The following is a 20014-nucleotide window of genomic DNA, read 5'->3' as shown; positions in this document are numbered from 1 at the left end:
AAATAACTTGCATTCTTTTAAAAATACCAATAGAATTCTCTTGCTAATGATAGATTTCAAAAAGTGATTTTAAAGTTCATCCAGAAAAATAAATGAAAATAGCTGCAAGAATAATTTACAATAGTAATAAAAAAAGATTTGCTTTGTTGGTACTATATTACAAATATACAGAAACTAAAACTATTGGTAGAAGAAAAGGCAGGGCAAACAATGCAAAATTAGAGAGGCCTGGAACATGAATACTAAAAGCAATCATAGAGAAGAAATCATTATAAAAGAAAAGAGGCTTCACAAATCAATGAAAAGAGTTCAAACAAGAGATGCTGAGTACGAAGAAATTCAGAATAAAGTTTCATATTATATAAAGTTACAAACTACATTTTAGATGGACTTCAGAGTTTAAAGAAATGAACCAGAAAAATATAGATCAATATTTATCTGATCATCAGATGGGTAGCACAGAAACACAATGAAAGAACTTGCCAAACAAAACAGCAACAAAATTAGGTATGCCAAAAATTACTATGGATGAGGCAAAATTATTATTTGTAGGTAAAATATTTTATAACTTAAGAACTATAAATGCACTGAAAATTTATTAAATCAGTAGAAGTTAGTAAGGTGACTGGTTACAAATTTATACAAGATCAACCCTATTTAGGAAAAAAAGATTATAAAACTAAAAGAAGAGACACACTACACCCCAGGATAGACTTTACATGTGTTTATATTTATTAAACTTTTATTTCATGCTAATAATGTATAGTTTGAATTTTCTCTATTTAGGTTCTGCATATTTCTTATTAAGCTTTACTCCTAAGTCTTGTCTCATTGATTTTCCTTTGGTAAATGGACTATATTCTTTAGTGAGCAGAGAAGGATAGAGAGGTTCTCTCCTTAGCCATCCATCCTTCATGCTCCTATCTCTCCTAGCAGAAGGGTCCTGGTTTGATAGTTTGTTTACTGCCAGATCAGAAGGGCAGAAACTATAGCTTCCAGAGCTCAGGGATTTGCCTCTGCTCCAGAAATGCTAAAAGGCAGCTCTATACTCTAGTTAAGGGATGAAAACCCACAATTGGGAGATTTTGAAGAAAGAAAAAAAACAACAACCCAGTAACTTAAAGGGGCAATGTAAGGAAGAAAGACACACTTAAAAGGTATGGCTCCCAGTGAAATTTCCTGAAGGGCATTTTAACAAACTATTTAGTTTAGAATAGGAAAAAAGGTTCTCTGGAACTAAAAACATGGTTTCAGATTTTAAAACTAAATTGAAAAAAAAATAGTAATAACAGAGAGTCACACCTAATAACTCAATATTCTGTAAGTTCAAGAATAATTTTACAACAAAAAGCAAGACAGGATGGAAATGCTGAGAAAAAAGGTATGAAACTTTAAAGACAAATTTAGGAGCATTAATAGTTGACTAACAGGAGTTCCAGAAGGAGAAAAAGAAATTTAAAACTATGTAAACAAATAAGAAAAGAAAATGTGTAAACACATGAAAGAATGAATATTTAGAAGCGGTGATGCTGTTTTGTAGCAAGACTTTCTGGACAAAGGAAGTAGCATGTTGATTTACCTTATCACACAAGCTCCTTGTGTTGTTGGAAAACGGAAACAGTTTGCAGACTGGCTATTGTGAACAGCACTGTTTTATGAACATCAGTTGTCACTGCCTTATTTCATTCAGTATTTCTTTTCATAATAGCACCTTGATTTTCTTTCGGGAGAGTCCTCCTTCTCCTACTTTTAATCCTTGGGGTTTGGATGGGGCTTACCTCACTCCTTGGCTCAAGCTGTGGGTGGGCAAATGATTCAAGTCAATGGAATCCAAGTGTCACTTTATAGGTTAGATCAGTAAAATCAATTCTAGATTTTTGTTACAACTGCTAGCAATTCTAGCCTTCTTGGCACTTGAATTGAGCACTCAAATCCAGATGTATCTGAAACTATTCTAATTCCTGGAGTTATAAATTATGTGTGTCAATAAATTTTCTTTTTTTCCTAAAGCCAGTGGTTCTCAAACTTCAGAGGGCATCAAAATTACCTATAGACTGTTTAACAAAGAAAAAAAGAGAGAGAAAAAGAACGGACTGCTGGGATCCACACCCTGGGGTAAGCCTGACTGAAGCCTGAGAATTTTTATTTCTGAAAAGATCCCAGGTGATACTGATGCTAGTCTAATGACCACACTTGAGAATAAACGGCCTTAAGCCACTATGAATTGGTTTATATCACTTACACCTGAAAAATCAGTGACCACTATATTCCCAATCGGATGACAATTAAATAACCCTTGAAGCAAACTGAAAATTAAAATTTTAATTTACCTAGGAATAATTAAAATAATTAGCAGTTCATACCAAAACCTGTTTAATAAGGTTAAATAAGCCTTTCTTAAAGGACTATCTATGATCTGAAATCATTATTTACAAAAACTAAGACTGATAATAAGCTAAGTATTTAATTTTAGAAAACTGAAAAAAAACACAAAATTAACAAAAGTAGAAGACTTTATACAGGTAAGATCTGAAAGTAAAGAAGTAGGAAATCAACAAAAACCCCAGGAAATGTAGATAAAAACTAAGTATTTGAAAAGATAAATCAATGAGAAGCCTAAATAGAAAGATAGAAAATAAAAATGTAAAATGTATATGAAAGAGACTAAACAAATAAGGAAATCTTATTGCTACAAATTAGAAAATCTAAAGGAAGTAAATTTCCCAGCAAAATATATCATATTTGACTGAAATGGAAGTAAAAAAAAAACTAATAGATAAGAAGAGAATGCTCTAGAAATGTAATTTTTTAAACTACGGAAGACAAAGAAATGGCTTAGATGTTCTGTAACAGTTCTATCACCTTTTAAAGCTGTGAGCATATACTGGCCATGAACACTTACTAGCAAAATATTTATGAACACCCATCCCAATATGTTTATTTCTGTATTTATAAATTAGATACATACTATTACACATTATAAAGCAAAAAGCATAAAGTATATAAAATAAAAACAAATTGTAATCCCCCCAGCCCCGTGTATGAGGTAAATGAATCTATCATCTATCCCCTGGAATAGACCTTCCACTTCAGAGACCACTATTTTAAATTACAACACAGAGACACAAAACTACTTAATACATGAAGCTAAAATAACCTTAAAAATAAAATATGAGTAAAACATAAAGAAGTCCAAGTTCATATATGACCAGTAAATATAAACCTGAATATATTGTGAACATACCATGACTAAGAAGGGTTTCCCCCCAAAATATAAGAGTAGTTCAACCTTAGAAAATCTATAGTTATAATTCATTTTATCAATAAACAGAAGTAGAAAACTACATAATTATTTTAAAAGATGCTGAAAAGACTTGATAAAATCCTGTAGCCATCCACAATAAAACTGAGCAAAAAAGAAGAGAAAGGAAACAATTAACCGTGATTACTATATGCTGAAAAACAACAGCAAATAGACTAAATTTGAAATATTTAGGATATTTTCATTAAATACGAGGACAAAATGCTTGCTGTCACCAGCATTATTTAACATTGTTTAGAAAATTCAAGTCCACTGCTTAAGAAATGAAAACAAAATAATAGGTATTACTATTGAAGAAGAGACAAAAATTATCCCCCAAGCCCACCGCTTTTCTCTGTGACATCAATAACCAGTTAAAACAAAAGGATAAAAAGTCATTCCCAATATTATAAAAAGTTGTAATACCTAAGAATAAACATCATAAGGAAGGTATGGAATCTATGTAAATACCTCATTGAAGGACATGCGCTAACTTGAAAAAAATGGGTCAACATTGCCCATATACTCCTCCAATGTCCTTTTCTGCCTCTTCAGACTAAGCAATATGATAATTTCATACTTTATCATGTCTTTTTATTTTTACTACATGTGTAAGTGTCCATAGACAATACATAATATTTCTTGATGGTTTTTAAAACTTCATAAAGATGGAATAATATTGTATAGATCATTTGTAAATTACTTTATTATTCAATATCACAGAGGGCTTTAAAAATTATCTACATTGAGCCCTGGCTGGTGTGGCTCAGTGGATTGAGCACTGAGCACAAACCAAAGGGTTGCCAGTTTGATTCCCACTCAGGGCACATGGCCGGGTTGCAGGCCAGGTCCCCAGTAAGGGGTGCACGAGAGGCAACCACACATTGATGTTTCTCTCCCTCTCTTTCCCCCTCCTTTCCCCTCTCTAAAAATACAGTATTTTAAAAAATTATCTACACTGATAACTATAATAACTTGTTCATTATCACTCCATAATCGTTCTCTTATTAATAGACATTGAGGTTTTTCCATTTTTTGCTATTACCAACAATGCTACAATAACCATTTTTTGCACAATTTCTGTACATGTGACTGTGAGACATGCTAAGAAAACATTTTTTATTATTATTTAGGACTCATATGCACAAATACAGCACAATCCAAAAGTTTAGGAAACAATAGTTACTCTTATTACAGATGAACTGATAATTTTTATTGTATTTAACTTCTTTAAAAAGCAACAGTAACATTGGTCATAACCCACGAATCAGTATTAAAAGCCACTAGTGTGTGCCAACCCACAGTTCGAAAAACACTGCTCTGGGAAATCCACCTAGAAGTGGAATCAAAGGATATGAACATTCTGATTCTACCAGGTATTGCCAGACTGTTCACTAAAGTTTTGTATCAATTAAGAATTCCATCACAATTGTATGACATTCTTTACAACACCTGGTAATGGTCAGACTTTGAAATGTCTGCTACTTCAACAGGAGTGAAATGGTATCTCATCTAAATTAGTAATGCTGTGCATCTTTTGGTTTATTGAATATTTATTTTTCTCTTTTATAAATTGTTCCATATTTGCTAGCTTTGCTATTAGGTTTTTACTTCTTTTTGATTTGTAGTCCTTTATATATTTTGGATATTAATTCTTTATCAACTACATGCATTGCAAATATCTTTTCCCACTCTGTACCTTATTTTCTTACTTGTTTATATTGTTAGTGATGGACTGTTTTCTGTTTCTTTGGTCATGGCTGGTAACTCTGCTTCTTAGAATCCCTTTCTCTGAATGACTTTGGGTTAGTCAGTCAAAAGACAAACTTGTACATGATTTGGAAGGCAAAAATGAAGCGGAAGCAGTGATTCATGGGGAGTCACTGTGGTCAGACACAGTAACACACACAGATAAGCCCAGCAATCCCAGCTTGTTCTTTCTCTCTGGAGCTCTGTGCCCAGCTACTGGCCTGCTAACCAGCAGCACTGTGCCACCAGCCCCTTGTGTGCACACCTGTGGAGGCTGTGGCTACCAGGAGGCGGCAGTTTCCATAGACCTCCTTAGGGGCTCCCTCTCCCCAGGTCCCCTGCAATATCCAGATGGGATTGGCTTTTTAGAATTCCCTGAAAGCTCTGGTTTGTTTATCTAGTACAGAGATTCTGAAGACTTGTTAGTAACTACTTTTCTTATCCACTGACTCTTCCCTTCTTCAGCAGTTCCTACATTTGTATAAGATCTAAATACCCAATACTCATAATACTTAGAGTAGGTTTATTTTCTTGACTGAAGTTTTAAATAGACCTAAAGTAGTCAATTTAATCATATCCCTTTTGGTTGTGCTTTTTGTGTCCTCTTTAAAAAAAAATCTTTTCTAGACTTAAGGTCACAATGATGTTCTAATAGAGTTGTAAAGTTTTGCTTTATACTTTTAGGTCTTTAAATATGGTATGAGGTAGAGATTCCATTTTTACCTTTTCTCAATGGATAGACATATTTCCAGGACCATTTACAATCTTAATTATACTTTTTAAAATCTTTAATTATACAATCTTAATTACCTCACTTATTACATATACTTACATAGTTATATAATAAATATTGATATCAGGCCATAAGAGCCCCACACTTTGGTTTTCATCTACAAAACTGTGTTGATTATTGGCCCTATGAGCTTCCAAATCAATTTCAGAATTAACTTTATGAGAATTCTGAATAGAATTACACCAAATTTGTAGATTAATATATGGGGAATTACCTTCTTTAAAACATTGAGTCTTAGCATTCATTGACAAAAATATCTGTCTTTATTTATTCAGGTCTGCTTTTATATCTATCAATACAAGTATTGATAGATACACTTATCAATATAAGAATTGACAGATACACTTATCTATCCATAAAACTCTTTCATAGTTTGTTAGATTTATTCCTAGGTACAGTACATTATGACTTATGTTCCAAATGTAAAGTGAACCTTCCTTTGAAATTACAGTTTCTAATTGTGATCCTGTGGTATATGATTGTTCTTACATTCCTGATATTTCGTTGTCCTTATTAGTTCAATTCCTGTGTATTAAGCTTTTAACCGGCAATCTTGTTAAATTCTTTTATTCCAAATTCTAATAATTTACCTGTAGATAACAATGATATAAAATCATATTGCTGTAAATAACAAAGCATTTTGTTTCTTTTTTTCCAATCCTTAGATATTTTATTTTCTTTTCTTATTGCATTGGTAGTACCTCTAGTACTATCAGTAATAAACCCAAGAGGGGACTCTTTAAATGGGCTACTAAAATGGAAGGCACTAAGAGCAAATACTTAAATCAGAAAACAGAGTCTGGAGTCAGCAAGGTAGAAAAAAGCAGGAACTGACTTAGCAGTTCCACACAATGATCCTGTAAAAAAAAGAAAAATCGCTACCCTCCCCCTGGCTTTTATTTGTATAGTGTAGAATGGTTACTAAGAAGGTAGGACTGGTTTTATTTGTAACCATGTAGAATGGCCAGGGAGGAGGCAGACTAAGTATAAAGAGCCCTTGGTCTAAATTTAGCACAAAGCAATTAAGATGTCTAACTATGATCATATCTTGCTTTCCCAATTAATGAGGACAGCTATGAAACCCAGTTGTCCTCAGTATAAGATTCCTGAAAAACTGAGAAATTTAAAAATAATTATAAAAGGCATAGCTACTATTTCTAGCCTTCATGGAATGGCTTATGTACATTTTAACATTTCTAGAGATTCTAAACATTTTCTATAGCCACTGAACTACATATAATAACTCTTCCTCTCAAAAAGAAGGAAAACATTTGACTTTGTTCCTTATTAATCTCTGTATTTAAAATGATCTGCAACAGATAAGACAAAACTTAAAGCAAACTTTTAGAGACCAAATTCTTGAATTCTTACTTGACTTGCTCTAGCTTTTCTTTAAAGATGAGCACAAGAGTATTTTTCCCTTTAATAAACATTTTCTAATTTAAAATCTGTTCTCTGATTATATCCAAAGGACCTAAACTTTAAAAACAGCCCTTCATTATTTGAAACTGTGTATGTTAACAATATTACTTTATAGGGAAACTTATTGATTGTGAATCTGATTATACAAAAATGAAGTCTACTTTTAAATTACTACTTCTTACTGGTAAGTGCAAACAGATTGTAATTTATATATAATTACATGTATTATAAATTATAAGTATGGCAATCCTATTTATACCAACAAAAAGAAAAATCTTTTTATGAGAATAGTTCAAGTTCTAACTTAGTCTGTTTAATTTAACCAAATTTCAAAAAATTAAAATTTCAGTGTAAATTTATAAGATCCTCTACATAGGCTCTTCAGATTCCTCAGGACAGAATTGACTTGTGCTTTTTAATTATTGGAGAATAAAAAAGGCTAGCTGGAAGCTAACAACTTTGTGATTCCCAAGATTATTAATTGGGCTTGGGGCATAAGACTCATATTTTAATGGAGGGATTTAACAGGGTAAATATGGAAATTTTCTTTTGATTAGTTTTTATTTTGATCAGCTCTTATTCTATTCACACAGGAACAGACGGAACATCACAATGGATATAAACATAAGAATTTGTTTTTAGAGTTTAAAAGTGATATGCCAAACAATGTCATATATTCATTAAAAACATACATACTTAATATTAAAAGCTAAATTAACTTCCTTTCTTGAAAGCAACTCAAAATTTCTAAATGTTATCCAATTCTCATAATCCCTTGAATGAAAACCATCCAATAAATATTTGATCTCATTTTCTTTTTTTTTAAGATTTTATTTATTTATTTTTAGAGAGGGAAGGGAGGGAGAAAGAGAGAGAGAGAGAGAAACATCAATGTGCAGTTGCTGGAAGTCATGGCCTGCAACCCAGGCATGTACCCTGACTGGGAGTCGAACCTGCAACACTTTGGTTCGCAGCCTGAACTCAATCCACTGAACTACGCCAGCCAGGGCTTTGATCTCATTTTCACCAAGATCAGAGTCTAGAGGAAGAAAGGTATGCAAAGTCATTTTTAAACATACAATTTCTACTTGAAATATTGTTAGAGTTTTTTCTGGAACATATGTATTTTTTTTCTTCAGGCATTATTTTACTATTTATTATGCCCAGAATAAGACAGCAATCAGAAAATCAACCTAAAATTTTGATTATTTGCCCCTCAGCTTCTGACCATTCCCATCAGGCACCTTGGGAGACCTATGCAGCGCTGAATGAAGCTCAGCCCCACACAGTGTCTTGCAGAGCGTGGTGAGAACGGCACATTGCCTGCCAAGTATGAAGAGAGGTCACAGCAGGGAGAGCATCTGCTAAGATAATGTGAATGAAGGAAACAACTATAATCGCCTCATTAAGAGGTCTCTGGACAAATAATCACAAGAAGAAAGGACTTAGAAAACCACCCTAAAATTATATCTATAATAAAGTAAAATTGAAGTAGATTAAAAAATGCAGAAGAAAGAATTAAGGAGACTTGGGAATTCTATTGGTTTTACTAATTTCCTTAGTCACTGTATGGATGAATGGAAACTTGGATGCAACAGTTCAGTTATTCAACTCCAGCTCTTGCCAGTCATTAGTAAGAAGCAGAAGATGCAAATTCACAGCTGTCCAGGATACAAACAAATGTAAAATACAGGGTGCTGGGGAGGGAATTGCTTAGAAGGGATCAAAAATAGGAACTAAGAAGGGATACCTGCTGGTCTATATGGTGAAATTACAATGAAAAGCATATAATTAAAGGCATAAGGAACATTTTTAGAGGTAAAGAAGTAAAATTAAAAGAGCAAAATCTCAGAAAGACAAAGTAAAAAAAAAAAGAACAAAGTGTCCCTGCTTAATCAATTTACTTTCTTCTACTTTCTACCTCTAACTTTTAAAAATAGATTTTTCTTAAAGGTCAACAGCATAGAATTACAACTAAATCCTTAGCCACCTGAAATTATCAGCTGATATAGGTGCATATATTATTATTTAACATTGCTTATAAATTAAAATATTCCATAGTAAAATCTAAGGTAAATGTTTTCCTAATTTAAATTTAAATTAAGGATCCAAACAGGACACAATGACACTGTGACAAATTATTTTTGCATTTCCAGATATTTTGAAGTTAAACTTTATGAACTTAATTCTTATGATACAGTTAAAATTTGTTATTATATAGGTTCTTGAAGTGAATTATGGTTACTAAGTTTTTCTGATTCCAACAAACACAGTAAAATTAGCTTGTTATACCCATAAGCCAGGTTTAAAATAAGCAAACTATTTGATGACTTTGATGTTTTGCACCCAAAATGTGCTGGCTAATTTTTCCATTCCATTTACCATTCCGGTCTTTAAACTGCCTTAATCTCCTGCCCTCAGATGTTGACCTTGTAAGAATAGGGGTCATAGGTCAGAATAGACAGACCTCAAAGGATCTGGACTATCAATTCATGCCTGAGAGATTTTTCTTCCACAATAGGAACCTACTAAACAGCAAATTCCTAAATCTAATCACACAAGTATCAGGGTGAAACAGTTATTTATTGGAATTTGTTGATTTACATTTTCAAATATCTCTACCACTTAAGGAGCATTTTTATTTTTCTTTTGGTATCAGGTTTTAGCATATAATAAATATGAAAATAAAACAATTGAAAAAACTTTTAACATGAAATAGATACCCTTAATATAATCTTATCATAAACCTAAGTATTTATTTATTATTTTAAGGAACTCTATGTAGATTTTATACACACATACACATATTAAATAATTAGAATTCCCAACAATAAAGAATCTGAAAAACTTCAAATTATACCACAGAAATAATGAATGGAAAAGGTTATACTGCTGTAGATGTGGGTGGGGAGGGGGTAGAGGAGGGTAACCACAAGTTTTGAGCTTACTTTAGGTAAATGAGGGCATTCAATAAATATTTTTAAATAAACACATGAAAATACATAGTGCTTTAATAAAGAACAATATCCTGTGGCTTCCAAACCTTTTTTCAAATTAAAGAATTGTGAAACCACAAATCACTGTCCTGTAAAAATAACGTAACTGTCATACATCTTTACTTCCATTTAAGAAGAGGGCAAGTTAACTCATCTGAACTGAGAATAAATTAGATATACATATTAAGCTTCTGTTCTGACCATACACTGTTAAGTATATCATATTGTGTCACTGTCGTATCATTTAATATTGGGCTAAAAGGAATGTCAAATTTCATAATCAATTTTACATCTAAATGAAGGTCATTTAAAAAATGATAAATGAACAAGACTTTCTAATATGATCAAGTGAAAGGAATTTCCTAGACTTCGAAGCCAAAAGCACTAATACTGAACTATATAACAATTACCTTTTTCTCTAAACAAAATACATTACATCAACTCATGTAGAAAATTCAAAAGCTTACTCATGTGCTAATGCAGTGATGCAAATAAAATACTGACTGAAATGGAATGAAAGCAGAACTATGGTATCATTTTCTAAATATTTTTTTAAAAATCTCAACATTGTTGAAAGTAAACTTGCATTAGTATGAATAGCACTTGGATTGTGTAGCTGGGTCAAAAGATGTGGAAGGTTAGAGAGAACAAAGAAGACAGTCACTACCCAAGAAAAAAGTTAGAATAAAAAAGGAGGTAAAGAAAGAAACCATAAACAATTTAAAATCTGAAACTATATGTATATAGCAAATATATACAACTAACATTACTCAAGTATGTCAAATGATTTTTAAAAATTACATGTATTTTTATTCCTTAATTATTAAGAATTAGAATAATTTAACCTACATAAAGATTTCCAAATGATTTGTTTTAGCACACTGCTTTATTATAAATACATGTATTTGTTCATATAAACTAAAATCTTATATAAAATATTTAATTATGTTATATAATTATTTTTATATAAATACTAAAAATCAACAGTGGCAAAGAATAATCATTCTACTACCTTCCTCCACAACTTCCTTCTGTTAAAAAAAAATACTTCTTTTTCCTCATAGTAAATTGTAGTTTATTAAAGGATAAAAATATAAGTGTAAGCCAGTTTTTGAGAATAAAAGTTCAAAATCTTTTTATTAACATCTTTTACTATAAAGAGCTTTATAGGTGTCACTCAATCTCTTTACTCTTTGATAATGAACATAAGAAAGAATTAAACAAAAATAAATCTAAAATTAGTTCATTTGAAATTTGTTTTAAATTTTTAAAAAAATGGATTCCAGGAAGAGCAGAAGGGAGAGAGAAAAAAATAAAACATCTATGTGTGAGAGAAACATCAATATGTTGCCTCCTGCATGTGCCCCAAATGGGGACCAAACCCACCAAGCAGGCATGTGCCCTGACCAGGAATCAAACCACAACTTTTCTGATGACCAATCCACTGAGCCACACAGGCCAGGCTCATTTAAAAAATTTTTTTAAAGATTTTATTTATTTTTACAGAGAGGGGAAGGGAGGGAAAAAGAGAGACATCAATGAGCGTTAGAAACATCAATCGGTTGCCTCTTGCTTGCCCCCAACTAGGGACCTGGCACATAACCCAGGCATGTGCCCAGACCAGGAATCCAACTGGCGAGCTTTTGGTTTGTGGTTTGATGCCCACCACTGAGCCATACCAGTCAGGGCTCCTCTGAAATTTTAAGAAAATATTTTAAATGTGGAGAATTTAATTTTTTAAATATTTGTGTTTTTTTAGAGAGAGGGGAAGAGAGAGAAAGAAAGGGAGAAAAACATCAATGTGAGAGAGAAACATTGATCGGGTTGCCAATCAATCGTCTCTCCTGCACACCCAACCTAAAAGGTAACCTAGGCATGTGCCCTAACTAGGAATCCAACTGGCAACCTGCCACTCTGTGGGATGATGCCCAACCAACTGAACCACACTGGTCAGGACTAAATGCTGAAGATTTAAAATAAAACAAGATGACACTTGCTATTGAGTAACTGGACACTGGTAACTGAACACTAAATTCAGTACCATTTTGAGTCAGAGTTAAAAATAATCCCACTTACTTTTGTAAACAGTTTACACAAAATTAAGGTAAAGTCTTTAAAATTATTTTATATTTCTTGCCACAAAGACATAAATCTTCACAAAATGTGTTCTATTATGTAAGTATTAGAGTTGCATGTATAGTAGCCCTGGCTGGCGTAGCTCAGTGGATTCAGAGAGGGCTGCAAACCAAAGCATTGCAGGTTCGATTCCCAGTCAGGGCACATGCCTGGGTTGCAGGCCATGGCCCCCACCAACCGCACATTGATGTTTCTCTCTCTCTCTTTCTCCTTCCCTTCCCTCTCTAAAAATAAATAGATAAAATCTTAAAAAAAAGACTAAAAAAAAAAAGAATTGCATGTATAGTAGAATTGAAAAACTAAGTTCTCTTGAGCAATGGAACCAAATTTTGAATTTGTAAAATGTTTTAGTTGCATATAATAAAAACTTAAGTATTTAATTTCTGAACTTAAAATACCAGAAATCAGATTAGACTTTCTCATTTAAAAGTATTTCAAGAGAAAAGATACTCTTTCCAACAGATAGCATTTGAACAATTCACACTATTCACAGACAAAAGTAAAATGAACTTCAACCTAAAACTTTATGCCTTATATACAAAAGCAAACTCTAACTAGATTGTAGATATAAAGGTAAAATGTAAAACTATAAAACTACAAGAAGAAAACATGGGGAGAAAAATTTCAGTGATCTAGGGTTAAGCAAAGATTTCTTTAAAAAAGCAACATATATATATAAAATGTTGATAGCTCCAGCTGGTATGGCTCTGTGGATTGAGCACCAGCCTGTGAACCAAAGGGTCACTGGTTCGGTTCCCAGTCAGAGCACATGCCTGGGTTACAGGCCAGGTTCCCAGTATGGGGTGTATGAGAAGCAACCATACATTGATGTTTCTCTCCCTCTCTTAAAAAAAAATTCATAAATGTCTTTATCAAAATTTAAAACTTCTCTCCTGTGAGAGATGCTTCAGATATTGCAAAGACAAGCCACAAATTTTAAAAAAACTTGTAAATCATATATTTGACATAGGACTTCTACCTATAATTATATACAGAACTCTCAAAATGCAACAATAAGAAACCAAATAATCCAGTAATGGGCAAAAGGCATGAACAGACACTTCATCGAAGTAATAAGATGACACAAAAACATAAAAAGAAGCTCAGATTGATAGCTATTAGGGAAATAAAAATTAAAGCCATGATAAGATATCTACCTATTAGAATAGTTAAAATAAAAAAATACTGTCAATACCAAATGCTGTCAATGATGTATAGCAGGTTAGAAATCTCATATATTGTTGGTGGGACTTCAAAACAGTATAATCACTCTGGAAAAAATGCTGGCAGCTTCTCATAAAGTGAAATATATACCTATGACCATATTATCCATCAATCCTACTCTGAGATGAATAAAGACTTATGTTGCATGAAAAGTGGTACCCAAATGTTTGTGGTAGCTCTATTTATAATCACCTAACTGCAAATGCCCAAATGCCTGCCCTTCAACAGATAAATTATCCATTTATATCCAAATAATGGAATACTACTAAGCAATTAAAAAGGAATAAACTACTAATATACTGAACAGCTTTGATGAATTTCAAAGCCATTATGCTGAGTGAAGAAAGTCATTTTCAAAAGGCTACATACTAAGCCCAAAGTTACTAGAAGGAAGGAAATAACAAAGATCAGGGTGAAAGAAGTGAAATTGACTAAAAAGACAATAGACAAGACCAAAGAAACTAAAAACTAGTACTGTAAAAAGATATACAAAATAGACAAACTTTTAACTAGACTTACTAAGAAAAAGAAAGGAACTGAATAAATAAAATTAGAAATTAAAGGAAACATTACACAATAAGGAAATTACACAGCAAGGAAGCTGGCACAACAGAAATACAAAGAATTGTAACAACTACTATGAAGAATTATATACCAACAAATCGGACAACCTAAAATAAATGGACAAGTTCCTAAAAACATACAACTTATCAACCTATCATGAATAGAAAATCACCAATTACTAATAAGATTGAATCAGTAGTCAAAAATGTCTCAACAAAGTCCAGCACCACATGGTTTCATTGGTGAGTTCTACCAAAACTGTGAAGAATTAATACCAATCCTCTCAAAGTCTTCCAAAAAATACAAGACAAGGCAACATTTCCAAATTCACTTTACGAAGCCAATGTTTTGTTACCCTGACAGCAAAACCAGCAAGGACATAACAAGAAAAAAATTAAAGGTCAATATCCCTGACAAACTGGAATGCAAAATCCTCAACAAAATATTAGCAAACTAAATTCAACAATACAATAAAAGGATCATCATACACCATGATCAAGTGGGATTTATTCCAGAGATACAAGGATGGTTCAACATCTGCAAATCAATTAATGTGATATATACCACATTAACAAAATGAAGGATAAAACCATATAATCATCTCAACAGATACAAAAAATACTTGTGACAACATCAATTTATGATAAGAATTCTCAATAAAGTGGGTACAGAGGGAATGTGCCTCAACCTGAGAATCATATATGACAAGCCCACAGCTCACTTCACACAAGAGATTTTAGCTGTTCCTCTGAGATCAGAAACAAAACAAAGAAGCCTACTCTCACCACTTTTATTCAACATTGTACTAGAAGTCCTAGCTAGGCCAGTTATATAGGAAAAAGAAAAAAAAGATATCTAAACTGGAAAGGAAGAAGTAAAATTGTCTCTATTTGCAGATGACATGATATTATATACAGAAACCTCCAAAGACTCAATAAAAACTGTTAGAACTAATAAATGAATTCAGTAAATTTGGAGGATACAAAAATTAATACTTAAAAATCAGTTGGTTTCTATACACGAACACAAACTAACAGAGAGAGAAATTAAGAAAATCCCATTTACAAATGTATCAAAAACAATATAATACCTAGGAATAAATTTAACAAAAAAGGGTGAAAAACTGAGCCCTGGCTGGTGTGGATCAGTGGACTGAGTGCCCGCCTGGGAACCAAAGGATTGAGGGTTCCATTCCCAGTCTAGGGCACATACCTGGGTTGCTGGCCAGGTTCCCAGTAGGGGGCGCTTGAGAGGCAACCTCACACTGATGTTTCCCTCTCTTTCTCCCTCCCCTCTCTAAAAATAAATAAATAAAATCTATTTTTTTAAAAAAGGTGAAACTGCAAAAGCAACTGTTTAAAAAAAGGCAAAAAATGTATATACCGAGACACTGATGAACAAAGTTGAAGAAAAAACAAATAAATGGAAAGATATTTCATGCTCATAGATTAGATGAATTAATATTGTTAAAATGTCCATACCACAAAAGTGATCTACGGATTCAATGCAATTACTATCAAAATTCCAATGGCATTTTCCACAAAAATAGTATCCTAAATTTTTTATGGAACCACAAAAGACTTCAGGTATCCAAAGCAATTTGATGAAAACAAAGCTGGAGGCATCATGCTTCCTGATTTCAAACTGTATTACAGAAGTACAGTAATTAAAACAGTATGGTATTGGCATAAAACAGATACACAGATCAGTGGAACAGTAGAGAGATCAAAAATAAACACACACACATATGGTCAATTAACTTACAACAAAGGAGCAAAAAATATATAATAGAGAAAGGTTGGTCTCTTCAATAAATTTGCTGGAAAACTAGACTGCCACAAGCAAAAGAATGAAATTGAACCACTATCTTACACTATATACAAATACCAACTCAGAATGTATAAGTGACTTAAATGTAAGACCCAAAACCATAAAACTTCAAGAAGAAAACATAAGAGGTAAACTCCTTGACACAGCTTTGGCATTGATTTTTTTTTTTTTATTTGACCACAGAAGCAAACACACCAAAGGAAAAAAAAACCACTAAGTGAAATATATCAAACTGAAAAGCTTCTGGCACAGCAAAGTAAACCATTAACAAATTGATTTGAAATCATATATCTGATAAGGGGTTAGTACTAAACATATACAGGGCCTGGCACAAACAACGCCTCTTTTTTAATTACAAACTCTTTTATAACAATATCACAAGCATATAGTTCTGTAACATAACAATATCACACTTAAGCACACCACCTGACATTTTAGGTGAAATATTCAAATTAAAACAATAAATTACTATACCCATATCACTACCCTACCAACCACACTCAAGTAGGTATTACTTCTGCCAGATCCTGTATATAAGGGAATTATACGAACCAATAACAAAAAATAAACCAGACTCCAAATGACCCATTTTCCAAAAATGTACGTATAAAGATTCACTCCGGTATCATTGATAAATTCAAAAGACCAGAAATAACCTAATTATCCATAAACATAACCATGCTTAAATTAAGAGCATTCCCACGGTGGGAATCTGGGCAGGTGCTAATAATTGACATGAAATGTTCCTTGATACACTGTTAAGTAAAAAAGAAACACAAGTTTGAAAAAATTGCATAAAAATTTGATTGCCACCTCTAGTTAGGATTTCAAGTGGGTTTTCTCCTAACTTCTTTAGTTTGTTTATATTTCTTTAGTTTATTTATATTACTTGAATTTTCTATATGAGTTATCTATTAAAAAGTGCATTTTCAGTTGAAAAATCAGGTGATGCGTGGGGATGTACAGAAAGGCATTGCTGTCCGTTGAAAACTCCAACCTTATTTGTGGTCTCACAATAGTCTCATGAAAATGCTAATAGGACAATTCCTATTCAGTGCTCAATACTGAGTCCTCAGTTCAGTGTTTTCGCAGACAGTTCAAATTGCCAGGTAGCCTATATTGCTGATAAATTCCATTCAGCTACAGAGTGGTAGCATTTTAATTTTGCTAGACTATATATAAGGTCTGATAACATAATAATATACATTTTCAAAAGTCTTTCCCAAATACAATAAACTCATAAACTAAAAAATTTAAATGATTACCTACCTATCTCCCTTTGGTTTTCTTTTTTGTAGTGTCTTCCCTTTGGGTCTTCTTTCACTTCCTAAACAGGGGGTCCCACCAGGTCCTGTTACCCGTATTGATTCAAGGCCTTTGGAAGATTTTTTAAATGTGAATTCCACTGGTTCTCCTTCTTTTAGGCTTCTAAATCCTTCCATGAATAATTTGCTCTGTAAAGAGCAGGGAAGAGAGGGGGAGAGAAAGAGACATCATGATTATCAATGCTTTATAAATTAACTCTTATCATTTTAAGATTAACATACAATATATTCTTTGTTTTCCATTACTAAGTATAAGGTCCTTTTTAGTTTGTTTAAGTTCAGAGAAGGTTATACCATTTTAAAGTTTCCTGTTACAATGCTGTCATTGTAAACTAATACTATGTTTTAAAGACAATTTGGCAATGCTTACAAAAATTTCAATGTTCATATTCTCTGACACAGTAATTCCACTTCAATGACTCTCTTACAGATATATACAGAGGTTCAAAAAAACCCTATATCAAAATTTACCACAGCACTGTCTTGTAAAACAAATTGCAACTATTCTAATGTCCATCATTGGTAAACTGAATAAATTATAGTCGAGCTACAGAGTATAACATTTTCAAGGTATTAAAAGAAGATCTACATGTAGATCTGGGAAGATAAACATGTACCATTGTTGATTTTAAAAATTAAGGTTCAAGAAAAGTGTATTTACCATAATGTCATTTATGTCAAGAAGTTTTTAAAAGTTACATGTTTGTTATGTAGAGATGGGGTCTGGAAGAACAGACAACAAATCATAAACAGTCATTTTCTGGGAAAGTGGGAATCCTTCCCACTTTCACATGATTGCACTCAATACACATGATTGTACTGTGTGAGCTTTTTATAATTTGAAAGGAAATAGATTTTTATAACTTGAAGATTGTTGATTTGTGGGTAGGCATATATTTTCTTTTTACTTTTTAAATTTAATCTTTATTGTATTTTTTCCATTACCATTTAGTCCCCTTATACCCTTCTCCCTCCAGCAATCACCACACTGTTGTCCATGTCCATGAGTCCTTTTTCCTTTTTGTTCGATCCCTCCATCCCCTTAACAACCCCCCCCCACTAGCTTTCCTTCTGCTCTCTACGAAAGATTGTTGATTTTTGCAAAAAAGTTTCCTGATTACCAAAGTGTAACTTGGTAACAAATATGAGCTGCCTCTTTGGATCTTACTCTCTTTGTCAAAGTAAATGTGCCAATTAAAAATATACTAAAAATAATTTTAAATCATTAGTTTATTTCCCCAAGCCCCTTGAATATATTTTACAGATTTATTTTGGAACATTAGGTAGTATTAATAGACTTTTTTGAATTCGAGGACAAAGGGAGCAAAATAAAATATGGTAGAAAAACTTGGTTCAAGTTCAGTTCTTTAAGTAAATGGGTATGCAGCTTTAAATGAGTCATTTCATCTCTTTTCTACTCATCTGTCAATTTAAGGGACTTGAATTTCCCCACATGTGTTCTGAGGAACAGTGGTTCCAAAAAAGGCTCTATTAAGAAAGCATTTTGTAGTCAAACATGAACGGAGACCAAATAAACCTGGGATTTATTTATAAAAAATTGTACATTTATTCTTATGTGTTTAAACTTCAGTCATCTTCAAAGTACTCTCCATTTGATGCAATACACCTATTGAGAAATTTTTTCCACTACTCAGAACAGTTTCTGAACTCGTTCATTTTGATGCCTTTCAGTGCTTCTACCATTTTTGGTTTCACCTCTTCCACGTTGGCAAAAAGTTTCCCTTTGAGCACTTTTTTCATCCAGGGAGACACAAAAAAAGTCACTCATGGCAAGATCTGGTGAATAGGGAGTATGGGGCAGGTTTGTTTGTAAATCACCCATCATGAAATGGGCAAATGCATTGAAAGAGTCTTCAAAAAAAAATTCACTGAAGCTGAACACAGCCTCTCACAACAACACCAGTTGGTGTACTGATACAGATGGGTTCCTAGAACACTCACCTAGCAGGGGAAGCCTGTATCATAAGGTGCCTGCCCTCCAGAAGATAAGTCTGTTTTGGAGGGGGGGGTCACCCCCTTCTAAGTTTGTGAAATGCTATATACTATGTATTGTTTTCTCTTAGTTGTCTTATTAAAGTTTCTGAGATGCCCTACCCTCCCCTACCACCACTGAAATAAAAATCTTATTTAACTGTGTTTAACCTAGCAATTTCCCAACATAATTGATGCCAGAGTCCTTTCTTTATAAGCACAGATGACTGGTGTATTTAAAGAAATACTGAACCAGAAAATCTTTAGCCCTCCCAAGTCCATGGTTCAAAAAAAAGGCAGTTAAATAATTACATATAACCAAATAATTACTTGGAACAAATAAAAACAACACTTCAAAATTCAATGCAAAAGGAGACTATTCATTGTGAAAGTAATATGATACATGAAAACAGGGTTTTTAACCTGTTTAGTGCAGGTCATCTGACACTGCGAAATCCTTCATGCGGAAGTATGCAACTGGCAGTACCATTTCTGCTGTCTGATGCTATGAAGAAATCAGAAGAAAACACGAACCACAACTGCCTACATGCTTTAAAATAACAATTATTGTTTTAAAGCTTTTTTTAACATTTCCAAATCTTCGATTTTCCCCCCTAAGCTTTCTCCTTACTAATTGTAAGGAGTGCCTTTGTTTTCATTCCCTCTCTCACTCCCCACTCAA

The 20014-nt window shown here is 32.9% G+C and overlaps 1 protein-coding gene across 2 annotated transcripts in view; it reads right to left on the bottom strand.

The window, feature by feature from the left end:
- LIN28B (lin-28 homolog B) overlaps window positions 1–20014 on the bottom strand; it is a 111703-nt gene that overhangs the window by 25753 nt on the left and 65936 nt on the right. For both annotated transcript variants that reach the window (XM_045844179.1, XM_045844180.1), the window contains one exon: window positions 17285–17469. In XM_045844179.1, coding sequence (XP_045700135.1) covers window positions 17285–17469 — 185 coding nt within the window. The remainder of the gene's footprint in view (window positions 1–17284; window positions 17470–20014) is intronic.

Source organism: Phyllostomus hastatus, unplaced genomic scaffold, assembly GCF_019186645.2.
Source record: "Phyllostomus hastatus isolate PE091 unplaced genomic scaffold, TTU_PhHast_1.1 phas_contig_40, whole genome shotgun sequence".
Classification (NCBI taxonomy): domain Eukaryota; kingdom Metazoa; phylum Chordata; class Mammalia; order Chiroptera; family Phyllostomidae; genus Phyllostomus; species Phyllostomus hastatus.
Note: the sequence above shows the minus strand (reverse complement) of the source record. Positions and strands in the feature narration are given on the sequence as shown.